Below are 23,103 nucleotides of genomic sequence, written 5' to 3' on the forward strand. Positions count from 1 at the left end.
GAAAGGTGTGTGTCAGGGTTGTATCCTTTCACCATACTTATTCAATCTATATGCTGAGCAAATAATCTTAGAAGATGGGGTATATGAAGAAGAACATGGCATCAGGATTGGAGGAAGATTCATTAACAACCTGTATGACACAACCTTGCTTGCTGAAAGTGAAGAGGACTTGAAGCACTTACTGATGAAATCAAAGACTATAGCCTTCGGTATGGATTACACCTCAACATAAAGAAAACAAATCCTTGCAACTGGAGCGGTAAGCAGCATCATGATAGACAGAGAAAAAATTGAAGTTGTCAAGAATTTCATCTTACTTGGATCTACAATCAGCGCCCATGGAAGCAGCAGTGATGAAATCAAAGGACATATTGCATTGGGCAACTCTGCTGCAAAAGACCTCTTTCAAGTGTTAAAAAGCAAAGATGTCACTTTAAGGACTAAGGCACAGCTGACCCAAGCCATGGTATTGTCAGTGGCCTCATATGCATGCAAAAGCTGGATGATGAATAAGGAAGACCTAAGAAGAATTGATGCCTTTGAATTATGGTGCTCCCAAAGAATATTGAATATACCATGGACTGCCAAAAGAAGGAACAAATCTGCCTTGGAAGAAGTACAGCCAGAATGCTCTTTAGAAGCCAGGACATGTTATCAGAAGGGACCAGTCCCTAGAGAAGGACATCAAGCTTGGTAAAGTAGATGGTCAGCGAAAAAGAGGAAGACCCTCAACAAGATGGATTGACACAGTATCTGCAGCAATGGGCTCAAGCACAATAATGATTGTGAGGATGGTGCAGGACCAGACAGTGTTTCATTCGTTCTGCTGTACTTTGGGTTGCTATGAGTTGGAACCGACTCCACGGCACCTAACTATAGTGTGGGTGGCCTAATGATGAATTCCTTCAGCTTTTGTATGTACAGAATTGTCTTTATTTTGCCTTTATTTTTGAAAGAGATTTTCTTTGGGCGTAGAATGCTAAGTTGACAGTTTTTGTTTTGCCTTTTTTACCCCTTCTAGTTTTTTTAGTACTTTAAAGATGTTGGCCCACTGTCTTCTTGCTTGGATTGTTTCCAAAAAGAAATATGCTGCCATCCTTATCATTGTTCATCTCTGTGTAACATGTCTTTTTGTCTGATTCTCTTTTTTCACTGGTTTTGAGCAATTTTGTTATGACATGCCTTGATACAGTTTTCTTCATGTTTCTTGTGCTTTGGTTTTGTTGAGCTTTTTTGCATCTGTCTGTTTACAGTTTACTGAAATTTGGAAATTTTTCTACCATTATTTCTTAAAATAATTTTTTGACTCTTCCATTTCTCTACTCTTCAGTCACTGGTGTATGAGGCTGCTTGACATTGTCCTACAGTTCACTGACACTCTGTTCATCTTTTTTTATTCTTTTTTTTTTTTTTCTGAGTTTAATTTTGGAGAGTTTCTCTTGCTGTGCCTTCAAGTTCACTAATATTTTCTTCTGACATGTTTAATATGCCATCAATCCATCCAGTGTAGTTTTTATGTTAGATGTTGTAGTTTCATCTCTGGAAGTTTTATTAGGGCATTCGTTATTTATGTTTGAACTTAACTTTTTAAACATAAAAATAGAGTTGTACACACAGTGTCCATGTCTGCTAATTTTAACATCTCCGTCAGTCCAGGATTAGTTTTGGTTGATTATTTTCCTAAATATGGGTCATGTTTACCTGCTTTGTATGCTTGATAATTTTTTACTGGATGCACAGCATTATGAATTTTGTTGGTTGATGGATATTTTTTATTTCTATAAATATTATTGAGCTTTATTCTGGTAGACAGTTAAGATAATTAGAAACAATTTGATCCTTTCAGGTCTTTTAAGATTTATTAGGTGAAACAAGAACTGTTGTCAAGGCAAGACCCTTCTGCATACTCAACCCAGTGCGCCATGAATTATGAGATTTTCATTGTGGCTGGTGGGAGCAGGCACTATTCCTGTCTTGCTGTGTGAGTGTAGAACACTGTGGATCTTTCCTTGACCTCAGATAATTTTCTCACTTGTATGTACTCGATAGTACTCAGGTGAGTAATCAGTGGGAACCCTTTCTATTGTTTTCTCTCTTTGGAGTGCTCTTTTCTCCAGGACTCTGGGACTCTCCACCAGGGTTCTTCCTCCCTGCACCAAATGATATGGCTCACTTCATTTGTTTCCTGTGGTCAAGGATCAGTCTTATGTGGTCTGATATCCAGTGACTTGAAAATGTTTCATATTTGTTACCTGTTTTTTGTTTGATACAAGAAAGAGAATTTAGTCTCTGTTCCTTCATCTTGTCTAGAAGCAAAAGTCATGTCTTTTTTTTTTTAATAATTTTTATTTTGCTTTAGGTGAAAGCTTACAAATCAAGTCGGTCTCTCACATGTAAACTTATATACACCTTACTACATACTCCCACTTACGCTCCCCCTAATGAGTCAGCCTGCTCCCTCCTTCCAGTCTCTCCTTTCGTGACTGTTTTGCCAGTTTCAAACCCCCTCTACCCTCCCATCTCCCCTTCAGACAGGAGATGCCAACATAGTCTCAAGTGTCCACCTGATGCAAGTAGCTCACTCCTCATCAGCATCTCTCTCCAACCCATTGTCCAGTCAAATCCATGTCAGCTGAGTTGGCCTCAGAAATGGTTTCTGTCCTGGGCCAACAGAAGGTTTGGGGACCATGACCGCCGGGATTCTTGTAGTCTTAGTCAGACCATTAAGTCTGGTTTTTTATGAGAATTTGGGGTCTGCATCCCACTGTTCTGCTCCCTCAGGGGTTCTCTGTTGTGCTCCCTGTCAGGGCAGTCATCGGTTGTGGCCGGGCACCATCTAGTTCTTCTGGTCTCAGGATAATGTAGTCTCTAGTTCATGTAGCCCTTTCTGTCTCTTGGGCTGATAATTACCTCGTGACCTTGGTGTTCTTCATTCTCCTTTGATCCAGGTGGGTTGAGACAAATTGATGCATCTTAGATGGCCGCTTGTTAGCGTTTAAGACCCTAGATACCACACTTCAAAGTGGGATGCAGAATGTTTTCTTAATAGAATTTATTTTGCCAATTGACTTAGATGTCCCCCAAAGCCATAGTCCCCAAACCCCTGCCCTTGCTCCGCTGACCTTCGAGGTATTCAGTTTATTTAGGAAACTTTTTTGCTTTTGGTCCAGTCCTGTTGTGCTGACCTCCCCTGTATTGAGTGTTGTCCTTCCCTTCACCTAAAGTAGTTCTTATCTACTATCTAATCAGTAAATAACCCTCTCCCACCCTCCCTCCCCCTCTGGTAACCACAAAAGAATGTGTTCTCAGTTTAAACTATTTCTCAAAAAAGTCATGTCTTTTAATTTTGTTAAATTTTCTTTGTGTGTTCCTTGGCTTAGTCTGCGTTTTGCCTGTTCTCCTTCCTGATCTCTCAAAAAGCTCTGTGTATTAATCTTTTGGGAATTCTACCTCAGTAATTCCAAGACCTTTTCTTCCTCCTGGAGGTTTCTTAGTTCCTTGTTTTGTTCACTTGCTGAAGCCATCATGGTCTGCCTCTTTATGTGATTTGATACTGACTGTTGTCTCTCACCCATCAATAAGTATTTTATGTTTGCTTACTGTGTCATAGCATCTTGTTCTGATATGCCCAAATAGCCTGGTCATGTGAGCTACTTTGATTATTGGTATTTTTGAAGCTCTCACATCCTGTCACTAGGTGGTTAGAGCTGTTAGAAGATATGTGAACCCAGTAGTCCGTTTACTTTTTTTGTGTGGATTCAGCTCAGATGTCTAGGTTGTCAGTCACTGAGCGTGTGGTGCAGCCTCTCACCTACAGTCCTAGACAAGCAGGGCTACGTAGGGGTGATTGAAGTAGGCACAGGTATCTGGCTACAGTAGGGGATTATGTGCTGAGCAAGGCAAGGGGCTAATGGCTCCCCCTGAGTGCCTGAGTGGAAGGTGTGTCCCTGTTCCCTAGAGTGTGTAGGTGAATGGGTTTTGCAGCCGAATTTTGGGCACCCAGTGCTGTTGGCTGTAAGGACTGGGAAGCACCACTTATTCTTGAAGCCCTGTCATGGGTGGCTAGGCGGAATGGGTAGAGCCACCAGTCCTCAGGCCCCTGATGTCGGTAGGTGAGGATCCTGCTTAATGGGCAGGGCGTTATCAAATGTCATGAATCTGCCACTCCCCTTTAGCTGTTACAGCTGAAAATAGGCTTCAGGTATATACCCTGTTGTACTATGCTAATGAGGGCATACACTGTTGAAATTGGCCCACACAGGTCTAGGCAGGGGTAAAAGGCATTCAAAGTTCGTGGACCCCTTATGCCTGTGCCTAGGCAAAGGGTCTGTGACTGCCCTGAGTTTCCAGTTTCAGGGAGCTGGCAGATTATTTTTTCCTGTTTGTTAATTTGTTCCCTCTCCAAAGCCTAGAGAATGGCTTGGGACATGCTATGGGTCCCACTTCTGGCCCAGGGGGTGCAGCAATCGCTGAAGCCAGCCAGGACTGGAGCAGAGTGGGGAGGGGGCAAGTGAATGGGAGAGAGGTACTCCCCAGAGGAGGGAAGGGTTTTTTTTAATCCTGCGCAGTAGGTTATACACTTGCACTTAACTTGAGTCACCATCATTTCTCCCTGCTTCTGGAGACTTGTGCAGACTCTCTGCCACTCGGTTTCTCCTGATGCGGAAAACGCATCCCAAGCGCTACTGCTTGCCTCAGCCTGTGCGCACCAGCCAGTCCAGCCTGCAGGGTGCCAGTCAGGTTAGGTCTGGCAAATCCTCACTCCTTCTGAGCTATCTCTTCCTCCCCTTGCCTCTCAGTCCAACTCCTCACCTTTGTCTTTGATGTTCAGGGCTCCTGTCATATATAATTGATTTACTTGTTTTTTCGGGTAGGGTCGCTATGAGTCGGAATTGACTCAATGGCAGTGGGTTGTTATAAGAGAGACCATAGGAAGTGGCTAACTACTCTACCATCCTGTCCTCTGCTCCCCCCACCCCAATTCTGTTAAATTTTCTTGTTTAAAAAATATTTAAGATTTTAAATGGAAAAATTCGTCTGTCTTTGCCTTAATGGTCTGTAGTGTCATGCTTATTAGAAAGACTTATGTGTTTGAAAGCTTATAAAAACACTTATTTCTTCAGTGATTTTTTTGTCTTATTTTTATATTCAGCTATTTTATTAATATATAGCCTCATACTATAGGCAATTTGGAAAATAGTTAAAATTGGGAGAAAAGAAAACCCCTCTAATTACATCAGCACTTAGCTGTTAACCAAAAGGTCAGTGGTTCAAACCCACCAACTGCTCCACAGGAAATAGACCTCGCAATCTGCTTCCATTAAAGATGACAGCCTAGGAAACCCAATGGGGCAGTTCTCCTCTATCATATAGGATCACTATGAGTTGGAATCAACTCGACGGCACACAACAACAACAAAGTCCATCAACAAACATAATGCTAGTATACATGTTGACATATTTCCAGCCATGTTTTTTCCTATGCCTTTATTTTTATGTAGTTGTAATCCTAGCATGTATGCCATTTAGATTGTTCATCCAATGCATTGTATTATAACATTTTCATATGGCTATATAATCTTCATAATTCTATTTTAATGACCATGAACTGAATATATTACCTTTATCTATATTGTTAAACATTTCAGTTATTTCTTCTTAAACAGAGTATACCAAACAAAATTATCAGGCAGGGCATTTTTAGGGAAACCACTTTGCCTACTTGCATATTTTCCACGTTTATGAAGGCAGAGATGCAGATAAGGCCTCCTGTCAAGTGTCACCATATCGCCCTCCCAGGCTATTTCAGTACATTAGGTAAAATCCTGCATCTAAAAAGTGAAAAGAAAAACAGAAGTTTTGTAATTGCTCAGTCCACTTTTTATTATCCATATAGTTATAAATAGAAAGACTTTAAAATTAGGCCCACAAACAGCTTAAAATTTTATATTTATAGTAAAGAAATTCTAAATATTCATTAACATGAGATCTCAATTATTTTCTAACTATTATTTGTGCTTGATTATTTTTAGGAAAGTTACTATTCAAGTCAAATACATCATAATGCAGAATTCTTTATCAGTCCCACCAAAAGATCAAGGTAAGATAAGCCATGCTGAGTAATAATAGTAATACGTATGTTATAAACAGTTTTAATTGATACACTTAGTATCACTATCCACTAACCATGGAAACCCTGGTGACGTAGTGGATAACTGCTATGGCTGCTAACCAAAAGGTCAGCAGTGAATCCACCAGGCGCTCCTTGGAAACCCTGTGGTGGCAGTTCTGCTCTGTCCTATAGGGTCGCTATGAGTCAGAGTTGACTCGATGGCAATGGGTTTTATTTTCGTTTATCCACTGACCATAAGGTGACTTATTCCTTGTACTTAAAGGCAAAAATTTCAGTTATATATTAAAGTTGATTTCCTTCTCAGCATGAGGTAAGTGTGTATGGCTGCAAGGACACATCTCCTGTACTAGGCTGAGAGCTTCTTGCAAGTAGGACCGTCTCACTCAATGCAACATCCTCAGCCCATCCCATTAGCTGACAGCTAGCTGGCGCTTAAATAGATGCCAAGTGGAAGTATAGATTACTGACCTTTACTGAGACAGAATGAGGGTGTTTAGTGAGAGAAAACTGTATGCACGTAAATATGTATGTACACCCACTCCTCATTTGTCAACATGGTTACGTCCCAAAGACCAGGCCGTTATGCGAGAATCAGCATTATGCAAAAATGGAGAATTTTTTTTTCTGTTTTCAGACCATCCATTTGTCCAATTTTTTAATTTAGAAAATATGATCATAGAAATAATAACTGCTACGATTTACTCATGTGCTAATCACTGTGATGATTAGCACATGAGTACAGATTATTCTTCTTCTGCGGAGGAGGCTTGGAGGAGACAAAGCTGGATAAAGCCAGGCTGTGTGACTGGAGGGCCCATGGCTTAACCACACTGCACCTTTCTCCTGTGCTGGGTCAGAGCTTCCCTCACAGAGCCGCCTCCAGGGCTCCACTCCCACCCCTGCAAGCCCTGCCTTGTTCTCTGGGCCTGGCAAGTCACTGAGGCTCGGGGCTTCCTGTGGGGGAGGATGCTGGGAACCTGACTATGTACCCGGCACAGCCGGAGACCTCAGGCCCAGTTTGGCTATTTGGGATGTCATTAAACTCTTCATGCATTTCTTCCAAACACCTTCTCGGATGCCTCATACTTTCCTCCCCGCCCCACAGCAATTTTGAGCTGCGGGGCTTCAGGCCTCATAGGAGCTGGGAACCCAGAACAGGCACTTGCTGGCACCATGGAGGAAGCCAGCCCCGCACGGCAGCTGGGCCTGGTGCCCCTCCCAGCTTCCCAGAGGCCACCCAGAAACCCTCCTCGAGGGAGGGAACGCTCCACAGCCATTGCTGTTATGCCCGCCACCTCGTTAATGCACGTAATAGTGAGACAGTAGATATTTTACTATTGTCGTAATACAAAATGTCAGGTAATGAGATAGTCAACAAGTGAGGAATAGGTGTGTGTGTTTTTGTATATATAGTCATATTCATATGTACACACATACATGTAGCGAGAGAAGATACTTGCTTATACATTTCTTTGACCTGTTTCTTCCCATACCCGTTTAAGAAGAAACAAACAAGAAAAACCATTTCCCCTCCATGTGAATTTTTAAAAAGAAAATCATAATTTGTTAACAGGAGCTTCCTGGAGCTTTCAGAAAAGCAGTCTACAGGTAGAGGTAGAGACCCTTTTGAATAAAGAATAATTAAATTATCCAGGTACAGGCACACTATAACCCTTAGGAGAAATTCGACCCTTTCCCCTGTATCCACTTATTCTCTTCCACAAGGAAGTGAAGTTTTGGTATGTGTGTAAGAAAAATGATGTCTTTAATGGCACAAAATCATGTCTTGGTGGAGAATGTAGCTTTTAGAAAAAGAAGGGAATTTTCTTCCTTAGCTGGAGCTAACACTCCCTTTGATCTCCCTGCCATTGAGAAAGATCGTGTGCTTAATCGTTAAGAGCACGGGATTGGAGTTTGAAACTCAGTTCTACCGCTCAATTAAGTATATTACTTGACCTCTCAAAGTCTCAGCTTCCTTATCTATAAAATGAAGGTATTAAGTCCTAACCTATAGGATGTTGAAGAGTTTAAAGGAGATAATATATATATAAACCACCCAGCATATTAGTGATTGCTTAGTAAGCATTACAAGATGATAGGTGACTGTTGTTCTTAATGGTTGTTATTAATACCTGGACTCTATCTTTGGAGGCTGGTGTGGTGAGATAGGTGTGGGCTTCCTCTTGCTTGGGATGGCTCCTGGCCTTAGAAGGCTAAGCATGATCCAAGGGGGGCACATGGGAAGGGAAGTAAGCAAGGATCAGACCCGTTGGCTTGGCTCATATCCAGACATTGGGTCAAAAGACAGTAAAAGTCCTTGAGACTCACCCAAGATTTAGCCCTGCACACGAGGGCAAGAAAGAAGGGAATCGAAGGAAGGGGGACAGGCTTTAACTAGAAATATAGAGCATGCATTCTCCTTTGGAAGAGGGAACTGACCAGAATTTGGAAATGCAGTGTCCCAGCTATTGTCACTGTGTCTGCTTAGAAGAAAGAGTAATGGATCTAATGTCAGGAGACCTGTTTCCTTTTCCAGATCTGCCTCCAAGCAGCTGTGGACCTCAGACAAGTTATTTTACCCCTAAGCCTTAGTTTCCCTGTTAGTAAAGCAAGGATTACTAGGTGATCTTTTCCAGCTCTGAAAGGTTGTAAGTTTGTGTGAGTAATGAAGCAGAGAACTGCATGGCGTCTGGCTGATACAGGGAAGTAAAGCATGTCACCATTAACACCCTTTCCTACTTGGTTTTGTTTTATGTTTGTGTCTACCTCTTTGGGCTGTTACATAGTTACCTTCATTGACGTAGCCAGAAAATAAGGCCCCTTCAGCCTAGCTAGAGTTTCCGTACCCTAGTAACTTCCTCATTATTCTTTACCGGGGCTAAGCGTGCTTAAGCCCCAAACCTGGAATTTGACAGAGGAAGAGGTATAATAGCTGTAAGAGCTCAATTAATCAAGTGCCTCCAGTATGACAATCACTATACCCACAACTTTACGTCCATTATTTAATCAGCTCAATAAGTTAGATATACTCTACCTTTAAAACTTCAGGAGGATTAAGTACTATTGCCAAGATCACTAACCAAAGTGACTGAGCCAGGATTTGAACCCAGATCTGTCAAAATCCAAAGCTCACAATGTGGCCCAGTGTCACGCTGTGACTTTATAAAGAGTATTTCTAATCATTTTAACCTTTTTTTAGGTTATCCCCCTTTTCTTCTCTGATCAAACATATTATGTTTCAATACATATATGAATACTTAAAGCCTTTTTTCATTTTAAACCAAAAAAGGCAGGAATTAGAACTTGTATCATGGGAAATTAGTATTAGTATAGTACACGTGAGGCCTCAGAGTTGCTCAGTTATTCATTTGTTTACTCATTTATTCATTTAAATGCTTTCTGTGTGTCCTGGATCACTGCTAATATTTCAGCAAAGAAAAATAGCAGATTCATTAATTATAATTCTGTCTATATTGCTGTCATCAAATATAATCATTTATGTGATACAAGTTTGCTGGGCACATATTATTTATTAATTAATTAAATGCTGATTGATTTAACAAGCCATTGATGGCTACTTATAAATTATGGTACTTTTGAATTTCAGGCAGGTAAACACATACATATGATATACACTTATACACGAAGTCCAGGTGGGACATCACCAGCAGAGCCGTGGGGCTTAAGGAAAATCCTTGGTACAGCTTATGGTCCCCTAACAAAACGTCATATATTAGAGCCAGGTTTAATGATCACCAGGGTAGTGCTTACCAAGAACTCTGTCAGATGCTATGAGGGATACAAAGATAAATAACACAGAGCCTTCACTCTTTAAGAAACCCCAAATCCTATTAAAACAGCAGACCTGTGTCATTAGCTGGAATGAAGTATGATGAACGGTACACTAGAAGTGAGTATGATGTACTCTGAACCTAGATGAAGGGACAGTTAGTTAAGCCAGAGGTTTGGGCTGGTGAGGAAACCCAACAGAGAGGACACAGCATTTGCTCAGGACGTTAAAGGTTGGGTAGAAGTTAAACAGGTAGATTTTAGGGGCAAGGTGATACGGGTTTAAAGTTAGGGAGGACTAACCGCACTGGAGCCCTGGTGGCGTAGTGGTTAAAAACTGCTAACCAAAAGGTCAGTAGTCCAAGTCCGCCAGCTGCTCCTTGGAAACCCTATGGAGCAGTTCTACTCTGTCCTTCAGGGTCACTATGAGTCAGAACTGACTCGAAGGCACCCAGCAACAACCACACGGCATTACAGACAGAGGAAACTAATGAGAAATTCTAGTATCTGCTAATGTTTAAATGCTTTCTAATCTAGGATAAAAAGATTTAATATTGTAATGCCACTCTAATGACGATTTATAGACTATGTTAAAAGCTTTCCATTATAGTTTAGTGTCTTCATTATTCCTATTTGTATAAGAATATTATTTATAGAATTGCCAGAAGCTTGTTAAACTTATATTGTTACAATTTTCTGTCTCTTGCATTCAGGGTTTGTGCATAAGTTTTACAGTTTTCCCAGAAATTTTTTTTTCTTTGATATTTTCAAATTCATAAACTAAAGAAATGTATCTTATGTTGGGAAAGACCAAATTGAAGCAAGTGATGAGCCATAAAAACAATAATAAGGCCAACTACCGATATAATTTCCTTTTTAGGTTTGTTGAAAGAGAGACAAAGGCTACCACAGTGATCAAAAATGCAAGTGAATTTATTTACTTGCTGTACAAGGGAACTCACATACATGAGCAACTTCACCACATCTTCTCTGACTGGGATAAGTTCTGTTTTTTTTAATGCTAAAAAGGAGAAGTTCACTGTGATTATGCCAATTAAGGATTGAAGTTTGCACCCTGGATAAAAAAAAAACCCTGGATAGGGCAGGACGAATGATGAAGTCTCTACACAGTCGGTTAAAGTAAGTCCCGTTGTGCACTGGTCAGGAAAGAGTCTTCATTTAAATCCCGAGAGATTCGGTCTTACTGGGATCACTCGAAATTCTTAAATCATTTGTCAGCTTCAGCATTCAGTTTTGCCATTTCTGCAGGAAGTTCTTCTTTTATAGGTCTTCTAACATTTTTCTCAACTCTGTCATAACATTTGTATTATTTGAACATAGTTTTCCAATTGGGAGTACTCTTTTTGTTTAATGAGAGTAATAAGAAGTGGGGGTGGACGGTAGGTTCTATAAGACACAGTGGGTCCTAATGGCCCCTTTGGAACCTTTGAGGAGCCCTGGTGGTGCAGTTGTTTAGAGCTCGGCTGCTAACCAAATGGTTGGCAATTTGAATCCACCAGCCACTCCTTGGAAACCTGTGGGGCAGTCTACTGTGTCCTATAGGGTCCTGTGAGTCAGAGTGGACTGGATGGCAACAGGTCTGGGTTTTTTGGGGAACTTTTGCCGTTAGCTAAATACGCAGGGTATAGTTTTCAAAACCCGTGCATTATTTAAGTGGGAAGCCACTACTATTTATTGTGTGAATTCATATTTGAACCTTCAAAACAAACAAAAAGCCCTTCATTTTCTGTTTCAATAAAATACTTTTCAAATTAATTATGGTGTGAAAATCAAGCCCTCTGCCGTCGAGTCCATTCTGACTCATAGCAACTCTGTAGGACAGAGTAAACCTGCCCCATAAGGTTTCCAAGGGTGTAAATCTTTACAAAAGCAGACTGCTACAGACTGTCACATCTTTCTCCCACAATTACGGTACATCCTAAAAAATACATTCTGTGTATTACAAACATGGAAATATATACAAATGCCTCACCGACATAAATGTGTAGGTATTAGTAAATGTAACAGTTTAGAATTCAAAGTAAGGAAAACTTGGGTAGCTAGTAACTATTCATATCTTTTTAACAGTTTAGAAAAAAGATTTTACTTATTTTGGACTCTTACCGTCAGTTAGATCTTTTATAAAGGTCTTAGGAATTTTCTATTTTTGGAAGGGTTTTAAGCACACTGGTATGTAGTAGATTCTCAAATATATATTAAATTATGTTGAAATGCTTTAAGCTCTCAAACTCTTTTTAAAAAATAGTATTACTTAGATAAAAGGAGCGCCTGGTTTCTATCCGAAAGGTTGGTGGTTCAAACCCACCAGTGGGAGAAAGATGTGGCAGTCTGTGTCCGGAAAGATTATAGTCTTGGAAACCCTATGGGGCAGTTCTACCCTGTCCTGTGGGGTCACTTTGAGTCAGAATCAACTCGATGGCAATGGGATTTTGTTTTTAATTACTTAAATGCTGTGAAAACATTTTAATCTTTTTTTTTTTAATGAAGCACCAAGCTGGAGTTCTTAGGAGTTCAAAAGCTAATGTTCATTTAACAAATATAATATTTACTGAACAATCCCTTTGGAGAGACAATGAGCAAGAGGTAAAGGGGGAAATAGCAAAAACAAACTAAGCTCTGCTCTCTTACAGCTGAGTTTTAATTAACAACGTTGGGCTCCCACTCAGTCAGGAGTATGCTTTCATGAAGACTGAACCTACGAGTGGTTTACCATCTTGTTATTCAACTCCAGTTTTGCTCTTTTGAACATGGTATTAAATCTGTTTCTTATATTCCTGTTTTTTCTTCTCCTCCTCCTCCTCCTTCTCCTCTCTCCCTCCTGTTCCACTTCGTCCCGTCTCCTCTCGGTCCAGTGGAAGAACACTGAGCTGAGAGCCCCAACGCTGATCTCTGGTCCCGCTTCTGCCCTTTTTGAAAAGCCTCTGTGACCTTAGCTAAGTCTGTAAGCCTCAGTCTCTTCACCTTTACTATGGGGATTATAATTCTTGCCCTGTAAAAGTCAAATGAGGTAAGGTATATGAATGCATCTTGGACTCTAAATCTCTGGATAATTTACAGAATACAAGTTATCCTGGATAACATTTAACTTAAATATAATGACTGTGCAAAGTTGATATAAACTTCATGTTAATAAAATAATAAATACATTAATAATATATTGATATAATAATGTTATTTGAAAATGACCACAATTTCTTAGCTCAGTAAAGCTACAGAGACAACCAGTACTGCAAGTTCTTTGACTCTTTGGCCCTAACATTTAATGTAAGATTCCAGGGAGAACCATTGTAATTTGATGCTTTATGTTTAGCGGCTAACATTGTTTTGTGACCTCATTATTGGAGAGAAAAATCATTCCTTATGTGCATTATGTTTCCAAATATATGAAATTCATGTGGAAACATTTTGATCTTAACTAATGGTGTAATGCTGCTCTTGAATTTTTGGTACCATTTTATGCTGCAGACCAAGTACAAATTGACATTTTCAAGCTGGTTTTGGTTAACTTCTTAATGTTGGAAATTGGGACTTGAGGGTGTAAAAACTTCTGCAGAATACCACTGTGAACTATTAGTATTTTATGCTGTTGACAGAAGTACAAATGGAAACACACGTATACCAATAGAAAGTTCCTTGTAGAACAACATGGCAGTCACTTGGGTGGCCTAAAATTTATCCAGTAGCCTTTATGCTGGAAGTTATTTTCTTATTTTAGGGTAAAATGCTGGAGTTTGAAATATTCATATTGGTTATTTCAGATTATGAGTATTTTTGTTTTTTGAAATAGCCATAATTCCATTACTTAAAAAGCAGGCTGCTAATCAGATAATTTACTTGGGCATATATCAATGTCAGTGTGGCTATTTGGCAGCAGAGTCTCTCAGAAACTCCGATTAACCATGTAAATATATTGCATAGCATCATGTCTCACTGTGTCAGAACCCCTGCTGCCTTTGTATCATTAACATAAATGCAGGTGCAAATGGCATTTATGTACTTTGATAGAGAGCAGTTGGAGACGTTTCACTGAGGGACGCAACACTTTCAGATTGTGTACATCTGTTCAAATAATGTATCCAACCCCAGTGACATGAACGCAAGGATGCAAACATCTGCCCCTGAGACCATTTGCCATATAGCAGATGCTTACATCTTCATTTATACAGATGGTTGGTGTGAGGAGTTGAGCAGGGATAAAAGCAAAGAAATTTGACAAGGATATTTAGGATATTATGCAAGCCAGAAATATAAGCTAAGACATTTTTTGTTTATAGAACTCTAATACTAATAGGAATGGAATTTCACAATCTAGTAATATTTTTAATAGAGTAACATGTTGTTTTTCTCTTTAAATGAATTAGCATCAAAATCAAAAAAGGTTTACAGAAATTCTGGCATCCAACTTATACTGGAAAGAGCAACTTAGAATGACTTTGGTTTTGATGCATTTTGTTAAAAAAAACAGTGCTCTGTGTTTTAAAAAGATTGTATACTACCAAGAGAATCTTGTGATGATTTTTTTTTTAATTGGGGGAGAATATAAATGGTGTTAGTTTGAATATAATTTATGAGATATTCTGTGAATATAAATTCAGTTTAGGTAAAAAAAACTTCTAAAGCATTACATATGTATAGGATTTTTATCAAGCATTTTATTATTTAACTTGTATTCTAATATGGTCTACTGTGATATTTTAATGATAATTGATATTTTTGTTAGGATGAGTTATCTTTTAACACTTTATTTTCAAAACTCAGGCCTAGTTTTCTGCCATATTATATTCTCAAGGAAACAATGATAAAGGAAACAAAAACTTACCAACAAAAAAATACAACATTACCAGATTTCATTTTCTCATTCATACACACACACAAAAAAATTACAGAACCTCAAAAAAAAAAAAAGGACATAGACTTCATCTAGTTAAATGATTCTCAGAATTTTGGTTTTAAGACACCTTTGTAGTTGTCGTTAGGTGCTGTCAAGTCAGTTGCGACTTATAGCGCTCTTATGCACAATGGAACGAAATACTGCCAGTCCTGCAGCACCCTCAAAATCCTTGCTGTTTGAGCCCATTGTTGCAGCCACTGTGTCACACCATCTCATTGAGGTCTTCCTCTTTTTCACTGACCCTCTTTACCAAGCATGATGTCCTTTTCCAGGGAATGGTCCCTCCTGATAACATCTCTAAAGTACGAAGTCTTTCAGTCCTCGCTCCTAAGGAGCATTCTGGCTCTCCTTCTTCCAAGACTGATGTAATCGTTCTTCTGACAGCCCATGGCATAGTCAGTATTCTTCACCAGCCCTGTAATTCAAAGGCATCACTTCTTCAGACCTCCTTATTCATTGTCCAGCTTTTGCATGCATATGAGGCAATTGAAAATACTGTGGCTTGGGTCAGGGGCTCCTTAGTCCTAAAAGTGACATCTTTGCTTTTTAACACTTGATAGCGATCTTTTGCAACAGATTTGCCCAATGCAGTACGTCGTTTGATTTCTTAACTGCTGCTCCATGGGCATTGATTGTAGATCCAAGTAAAATGAAATCTTTGACACTTCAATATTTTCTCTGTTTACCATGATGTTGCTTATTGGTCCAGTTGTGAGGATTTTTGTTTTCTTTATATTGGGGTATAATCCACACTGAAGGCTGTAGTCTTTGATCGTCGTCAGTAACTCTTAAAAATTCTTGAGGACTTGAAAGAGTATTTGTTTACACGGATTATACTTATCAATATTCACCATACTAGGGATTATAAACTGAAAAAAAAATTCTATTTATGAATTCATTTTAAAATAACAGTAATAAGCTTATTATATGTTAACATAAGTAACATCTCTATGAAAAATAACTATATTTTCCAAAACACAAAGCAATTATTGAGAGAAGTAGCATCGTTTTATGTTTTGTTTAATCTCTTTCGTCTGGACTCTTCGAAGACAGTTGGGGTCTCATATCTGGTCCTTCATTTCAATCTGTTATGATATGTTGTTTATGTTGAAGTATTGGAAAAAAATTCAACTTTACACAATTGTGGAGTTGGAAATGGGGGAGTATTTTCATAGTCTCTTCACATAATGGTGGTTATTATTCTTTGATACTACACCAGAACTTGTCAGGTGGTAACTTCTTAAAGTTTACTTGTCATATGGAGTTTGAAACCATGTCCGTTTCATTTTGGTCTGTCTTGTACTTGAATAAATCCTTTAACATATTTCAACGTATGTCTGCCAGATGTTCTTTCATGTAAAAATGGCATTCCATGAAAAAAAGCAGCCACTTCAGCTCACAACTCAAACAATCGCACAAGTACATTTCTTCAAGGCAACTGTCAGACTTGGGGATGCAGAAGTACTTGACGAGTACATTGCATTTCATTACACAGAATATTAAAAAAGCGTGTACTCGAGGATCAAAATTTAATAAAATTAAATTTTTGTATGCCTTTTTGTTGTTTTGCTGTGAGAATGTTACAGTGAAGAATACAATTACTTGTATAGTTTGCTGCCCCTGCCTTGATTCAGGCAAAGGTGCTAGAGCAGTTTTACTCACTGTCCTTTTGCCTCATCAGTGCAACCTGTGCAAACATCAACACGGTGAAATCAGGCAAATGGCATCTTAATGTTATTAGGAAAACATGCTGCGGACCTTGCCCCAGGGTTCTGCAGACCACGCTTCGGAAATACTGATCTAGTCTAATCCTGTCCTCCCAGTGAGGAAACTAAAGCCAATAAGGACTATCATCTTCCTGAGACTCATTCCAGTAGTAAATGGAAGAACCAAAGCCTGTGTTATATGTGATCAATTTGTCTTCTTTTGCCTGAGGACACTTCCTCTACTCAAAAAGAAGTTCCCTAGATCCAAACTGTGTTCCAACAGCACTGATGTTTTATCGAGTTTACAAAAGGGGCAGGACTTGCTCCCTGAGGAACTTAGAAATTCTGTTACACTTTCATTTTCAGACTCTGATTCAGTCCTAAGGCTGTTCACTGGCCTCGGTTTTAGAAGCAGGCGGTATGGGATTAGGAAATATACAGGAAATTTATATTTTAAAAATTACGAAAGATCTTATTAATGCTTTTTTCCCGTTATTTTTGCTCATTACTAAAAAAGAATACTAAGTGCTTAAAAACATCGTTAAATTTATTGTGTAATAGTTTGCTTTTAAAAAGCTACATTCTGGTGAAAACCTGATTTGTTAAGCAGATGTACTGTAAAAGAAGGCAGCCTGTGTAAGAAGCTTAGCTTTTAAGTGGCATCCTGCAACTGGCAGCTGCTGAGCCAAAACAAACAAACCGGTTATCATCGAGTTGATTCCAATTTGTGGGGACCCCATCTGTATAGACTAGAACTGTGCGTCATGGGGTTTCCAGTGGCTGATTTTTCAGACGAAGATCACCAGACCTTTCTTCCAAGGTACTCACCTCTGAGTTTTTTAACTGCCAACCTTTCAGTTAGTAGCCAAGCACTTAACCCTTTGTACCACCCAGGGACTCCAGCAGTCTGTTGTAGTGTGCCATCAAGTCGTTTCTGACTCATAGCGACCCTATAGGACACAGTAGAACTGCCCCATAGGGTTTCCTAGGCTGTAATCTTTACAGGAGCAGATCGCCAGGCCTTTTCTCCCATGTACTTGCTGCTGGGTTCAAATCACTGACCTTTCAGTTAGCAGCCAAGCGCTTAACCATTGCGCCACCAGAGCTTCTTTAGCTTAAGACTAAAACCCTTAAAATCTGTAACACTGACCAGGTGTTGCATTTCTCCAGCACGAGGCAGCCAGGCAGTGGGAGTGAAGAGCACAGGGCAGAGGCTGGGGCCAATCGGAGCAGGTGCTGTAGGAAGACAGCAGTTGGCTGAACCAGCGATATGCTGGGAGTGTCCTTGAAAGTCACCAGCCATGAAGTCAGCCCTGGATCCAGGAGAACATACACACGCATACACACAAACATGCAGACGTACCTAGCTTGGAGGAAAAGAAAACGCCAGTGGACTACACAGTCACTCCATCTCTTCAGGGAAAATGGAGAGTTAACTCTTAAATGTTCCTAACCTGTAGATAAGAGTAAATATTCCCTTCTCCCTGGTTTATAGTTGTCATGTAGAGGGCAATAAAGATATTGATGGAGGAGTAGCCCGGCAGAATTCAAAGGAAAAGTAATCCCAAGTGGTCCCCACAGATTTCAGACTGATAACTCTGCTCTTTGTACTTGCTTAGATCAGACTTGCGTTACATTGGCCCTGCGTTAGAATCTGTACATGTTAGTTAACTCATACACAGCAAGTGTGGTCGCTTCCACCAGGGTTACTACCACAAATCCAGAGACTTCAGTACCAGGGCTTAGTACTTCATTTTCTGATCTCCACACTTTCTTCAAAGTGTCAGTGCTGTAGGTTGTCTGTATTAAGGGACAGGTGCGCCTTGATGAAAGAAGTAAGTAACAGTCAAGACCTACCAAGCAGAAGACTTAGGGAATGACTGTGCACATAACAAGGGAGTACTTTCCTTTAAAACATCTGCCGCTGGCCAACTTTTGCGTTTGTACTTACAAATCATGAGTCATTTGACCTAAAAGCTAAGGTATAGAAAAAACTTGCAGCAAAAAAAAAGTTATAAATCACCGAGTTGACAAACCATCAGCAGTCAAGACACAGCATCTATAAACCTATACTATGAAGGCATGGAACAGTCATTTCACTTCTTAAGACGCAGCTTGCACACTCCTTCTCAAAAACGCCCCTCCTATATAAAGTGAAACTGCTTTTGAAATTACAACATAAAAATAAGAATGTAGTTCTGGCCCCTTGCTTTCAACTGTTCTATTGCCGAAGCCTCTGATCTTTCACTGCATTAGTTTCATCATCATGGTGTTTTAACCAAAGGCAAGAACCTTCCAAGCTTCTGCATATTTCCCAGTATAATTGTTCCAGCTGACGGGTGGCACATTCTGCTGCTGAAACCTTCTCTCTCTCTTTATCCCTGTGAAGGAAAAGGGCTTCTTCATCACCTCTCATCTTGCTAGTCATCTCAGATACTTAACTTTTCCAACTGCTCTTTAAGTGTCGATTAAGAAAGAGGATGGGCCCATTTGAATTTGTTGTGGGAAAATAGACTTTCATGTTGCCCTCCATTTATTTCTTACCGTGCAACGTTGTGCAGCTCACTGAAGCTCTTCTGCAGGAGATGATTTGGTGCTCACCGGCCCTGCTGAGGAATGTCTGACTGGGCAAACGTCGGAAGCGCGTGGAGAGACAGCGTCCACAGGTGCTCCTCGCCGGTGGCGGTAGTACATAAAGTGAAGCGGTTTGCCGCGTTTACTGTGGTGAAGTTCAGTTATCACCTCTGCCACCAGTTGCCGTCAGGCCGATTCCGACTCATAGCATCCGCGTGTGTGTCAGAATAGAACCGTGCCCCAGAGGGTTTTCAATGGTGGAGTTTTCAGAAGTAGGTCAGTTATCAGGGTCTTCTAAATTTCAACTGTGCGACTTACCTGAATTTTGGCCTAGGGTAAAATCACCACAAGGTTATAGTAAAGCAAAAAGGAAGATTTTATTCGGCATATGTCCCAAGAGGCAAAAGTGGGAAACGGACAAGCATGCTGCCAGAGCTACATGTGCCCCAAGGAATGTTACAGAATCATCAGGATATATAGACATTAAAAATGGGTAAAATCTTTACAAGCTTCACCTTTTCACAGATTGGCTAAAACCTGCTAAATCACTATGATTCTTCATTTCGAATTGTCTTTCTTAATAATCATTGGCACAAGTTTCAATAACAACAGTCTGGAGCATCTTCACTGGTTCAACAAATCTTACTATTTACTGAATGCTAACAGAAGAAGAGGAGCCCTGGTGGCACAGTGGTTAGGAGCTTGGCTGCTAACCAAAAGGTCGGCAGTTTGAATCCACCAGCAGCTCCTTAGAAACCCTACGGGGCAGCTCTGCTCTGTCCTGTAAGATCGCTATGAATCGGAACTGACTTGATGGCAATGGGTTTGGGTTTGTTTTGGTTTTGGTTTTGGTAATAGAAAAAGATAAGAGTGGAAAATATGTGGGTCTTTTGTGCTCTATTTAAAGTTTGTTTATGGGAAAGATTTCCTAAAAGATGTCTTCAGAGATTGTCCTGACCCATTGAACTCGTTGCCTTCGAGTCACTTCCTACTCATAGCAACCCTACAGGACAGAGTAGAACTGCTCCATAGGGTTTCCAAGGAGCTGCTCGTGGATTCAAACTGCCAGCCCTTTGAATAGCAGCCAAATACTTAACCACTGTGCCACCAGGGCCCCAAGATTGTCCTAGCTATTGTTTTTATACCTCAGGGCCCAGTTGATGTGTCTTGTGAGTCCAGCTCCAGCGGGGTCACATTCTGTATACTCAGGGACAAGGAATAATGGCTTTAATTTTAGCTCCAAAGTCAGTATCAGTAGTTCTAGTAATATTAACAACAAGAAGAACAATGGGAGGATGGGGTAAATAAAGCATTCCAGAAGTTATCATTTGTCTAACTTTGTGTCCTCTTTAGGTCATTAGCTCTTGGTTAAATTTGTGTGCTACTCACTGGTTCTTAGATTTGGGTAAAGATACCAGCTTGGCTGTTTTGTAATAATGAAATGACAGAAATCTTACGTGTGCTACAAATTATTTTTGCCAAAAAAGTAAACAAGTTAACTTTGGGTTTATAACTATTAAAAATATTTCATATGGTTTTTCAATCATTTTTCATTAGAAGCACTTGAAATTAAAAAAAAAAAGTATCAGAGCAATACTAGTTGCCATTGAGTCACTTCCAAGGCATTGCAACCCAATGTGTGTCAGTAGAACTGTGCTTTATGCAGTTTTCAGTGACTAATCTTTCTGAAGTAGATGGCCAGGCCTTCCAAGGCAACTCTGGGTGGACTCCTACCACCAACCTTTGTGAATGCGTTAACCATTTGCACCACTCAGGGACTTCTATCCCAGTAATAAGGACTAATAAAGTAGACTTAAGTAAAACAAACAGAAAACATTGAAATTGAGGATCATTAAAATGTATTTTAAATGAGAAACTTTTTTTTTTTTTTTAATATTCTTTTCATTTGAGACAATGGTTACATGGCCCCAAAAGAATAATTTCTTGAATTTAACAAACCATATTGTGTTGAAGGAAATTTTTTTCTTTTCTTGCTAATGATATTTCAGGTAATTAGTTCATAAATGCTTTCATAAAGAATGCCTGTTTCCTCTCACTTCACAATATACATTTTTTATTTATTCGATTTTATGTGCTCTAGTTTCCCCTTTGATGCTCAACTGCTCTTTCTAATTCCGTCTGTCTTAAACTTCTAATAATTTCCTCAGCAAAACACTGAACTCTCTAAGAAAAGTGCTTTCAAAATTCTGGCTGCCCAGTCCCTACCCACTGTGAAAGCCCATGTGTTTTCCCTCCTGAACTGAGAAATCAGATGGTTTTTGCTCCCTGGGTCCTCTGAAGACTTAGCCAGAGTCCTGATCTTGGTCAAGGCCCCATATGCACTTATTCCTAGGAACAGGCCGCCATCATCACGGCAGTTCAGTGCTCTACTAGGCTAATAGCTTTCTCCCCTACCTTGGTGTGAGAACAACAACAATTAGCATCACTAGTTGGTACTATAAAAACAAAACCGGGGAGGAGTGTCCCCATGAAAAAACTCTTTAAAATGCACGTATGTTAACTGCGGCTCGCCTGTAATTGTTAACCTGATTAGAACTTTGTCAATTGGGATACAAAACTTTGGAGTGTGGCCAGGAATAAAAGAGCTAGCGGGATAGATCAGATGTTAGGGAAGCTTCAGCTGCTAATATAGGAGTCTGAGGTGAGAGGCACAAAGGAAAAAAAAAAAATGCAGTTTTATTGGGAGCATTATTCACAAATAGCCGTTTTTTTCTCCTTTTCCTTCATTTACCTCCCAAAACAGAAATACCAACTTAAGGATTTAAAACTATTACCATATGATTAATATTCAATATATGTGTCTTTTTACCCCCCCACCAAAAATAAATGTCAGGAATCTCATACTTTTTTTGTCAAGAAAAGAGTGGGAAACTAATATCTAACTAGTATCGAACATGTGGTAGACTCTACCTTCGTGGGTATTTTTCTCACTTAATCCTCTTTGTAGCTAGATACTGTTATGACCATGTTATAGATGAGAACATTTAGGCTGAAGGAGGTTAAGTGACTTGCCCAAGCCACGAGTATGTGATAGAGACAGGAACTGAAACCAAATCTGCCTGAACCCTAAACACACACGATCTGTCTGTTGGAGGCGGTCACAGTGGCCATAACCGAGTACAACAGCTTGCAGTCACAGAGCCCGCGGAATCAGACGGACCGGCTCGGGGTTCCGGTACGCTTCCTTTGTTGCCGTCATCGTTGACGTTGTTAGTTGCTGTAGAGTGGGCTCCAACTCATGCAACCTTACGTATAATGGGGTGAAACATTGCCCAGACCTCCTCATGATCATTGCTGTGTTTGAGTCCATTGTTGCGGCTGTTGTGTCGTCTCTTTTTCCCTGATCCTCTACTTTACCTGTACATAGACCAAGAAGCAGTCATCCAGACAGAACAAGAGGGTACTGCATGGTTTAATTTCAGGAAAAGTGTGCATCAGGGTTGTATCTTTTTACCATACCTAGTCTGTATGCTGAGTGAATAATCTGTGAAGCTGGACTATATGAAGAAGAATGAGGCATCAGGATTGGCAAAGACCTATTAACAACCTGCATTATGCTGGTGACACAACCTTGCTTGCTGAAGTGAAGAGGACTTGAAGCACTTGCTGATGAAGATCAAAGACCACAGCCTTCAGTGTGGATTATACCTCAACATAAAGAAAAAAAAAAATCCTCACAACTAGACCAATAAGCAACATCATGATAAATGGAGAAAAGATAAAAGTCGTCAAGGATTTCATTTTACTTGGATCTATAATCAACGCTTATGGACGCAGCAGTCGAGAAATCAAAAAATGTATTGCATTGGGCAAATCTGCAAAAGATTGCTTTCAAGTGTTAAAAAGCAAAGATGTCACTTTGAGCACGAAGGTGTGCCTCACCTTAACCATGGTTTTTTTCAATCACCTCATATGCGAATAAGGAAGACCAAAGAAGAATTGATGACTTTGAATTATGGTGTTGGAGA

General features: G+C 39.9%; 1 protein-coding gene across 13 annotated transcripts in view; it reads left to right on the forward strand.

The window, feature by feature from the left end:
- ZNF438 (zinc finger protein 438) overlaps positions 1-23,103 on the forward strand; it is a 215,092-nt gene that overhangs the window by 178,428 nt on the left and 13,561 nt on the right. For all 13 annotated transcript variants that reach the window (XM_049881705.1, XM_049881701.1, XM_049881707.1 and 10 more), the window contains one exon: positions 6,033-6,100. In XM_049881705.1, the coding sequence (XP_049737662.1) occupies positions 6,033-6,100 (68 nt within the window). The remainder of the gene's footprint in view (positions 1-6,032; positions 6,101-23,103) is intronic.

This window comes from Elephas maximus, chromosome 4 (assembly GCF_024166365.1).
Source record: "Elephas maximus indicus isolate mEleMax1 chromosome 4, mEleMax1 primary haplotype, whole genome shotgun sequence".
NCBI lineage: Eukaryota > Metazoa > Chordata > Mammalia > Proboscidea > Elephantidae > Elephas > Elephas maximus.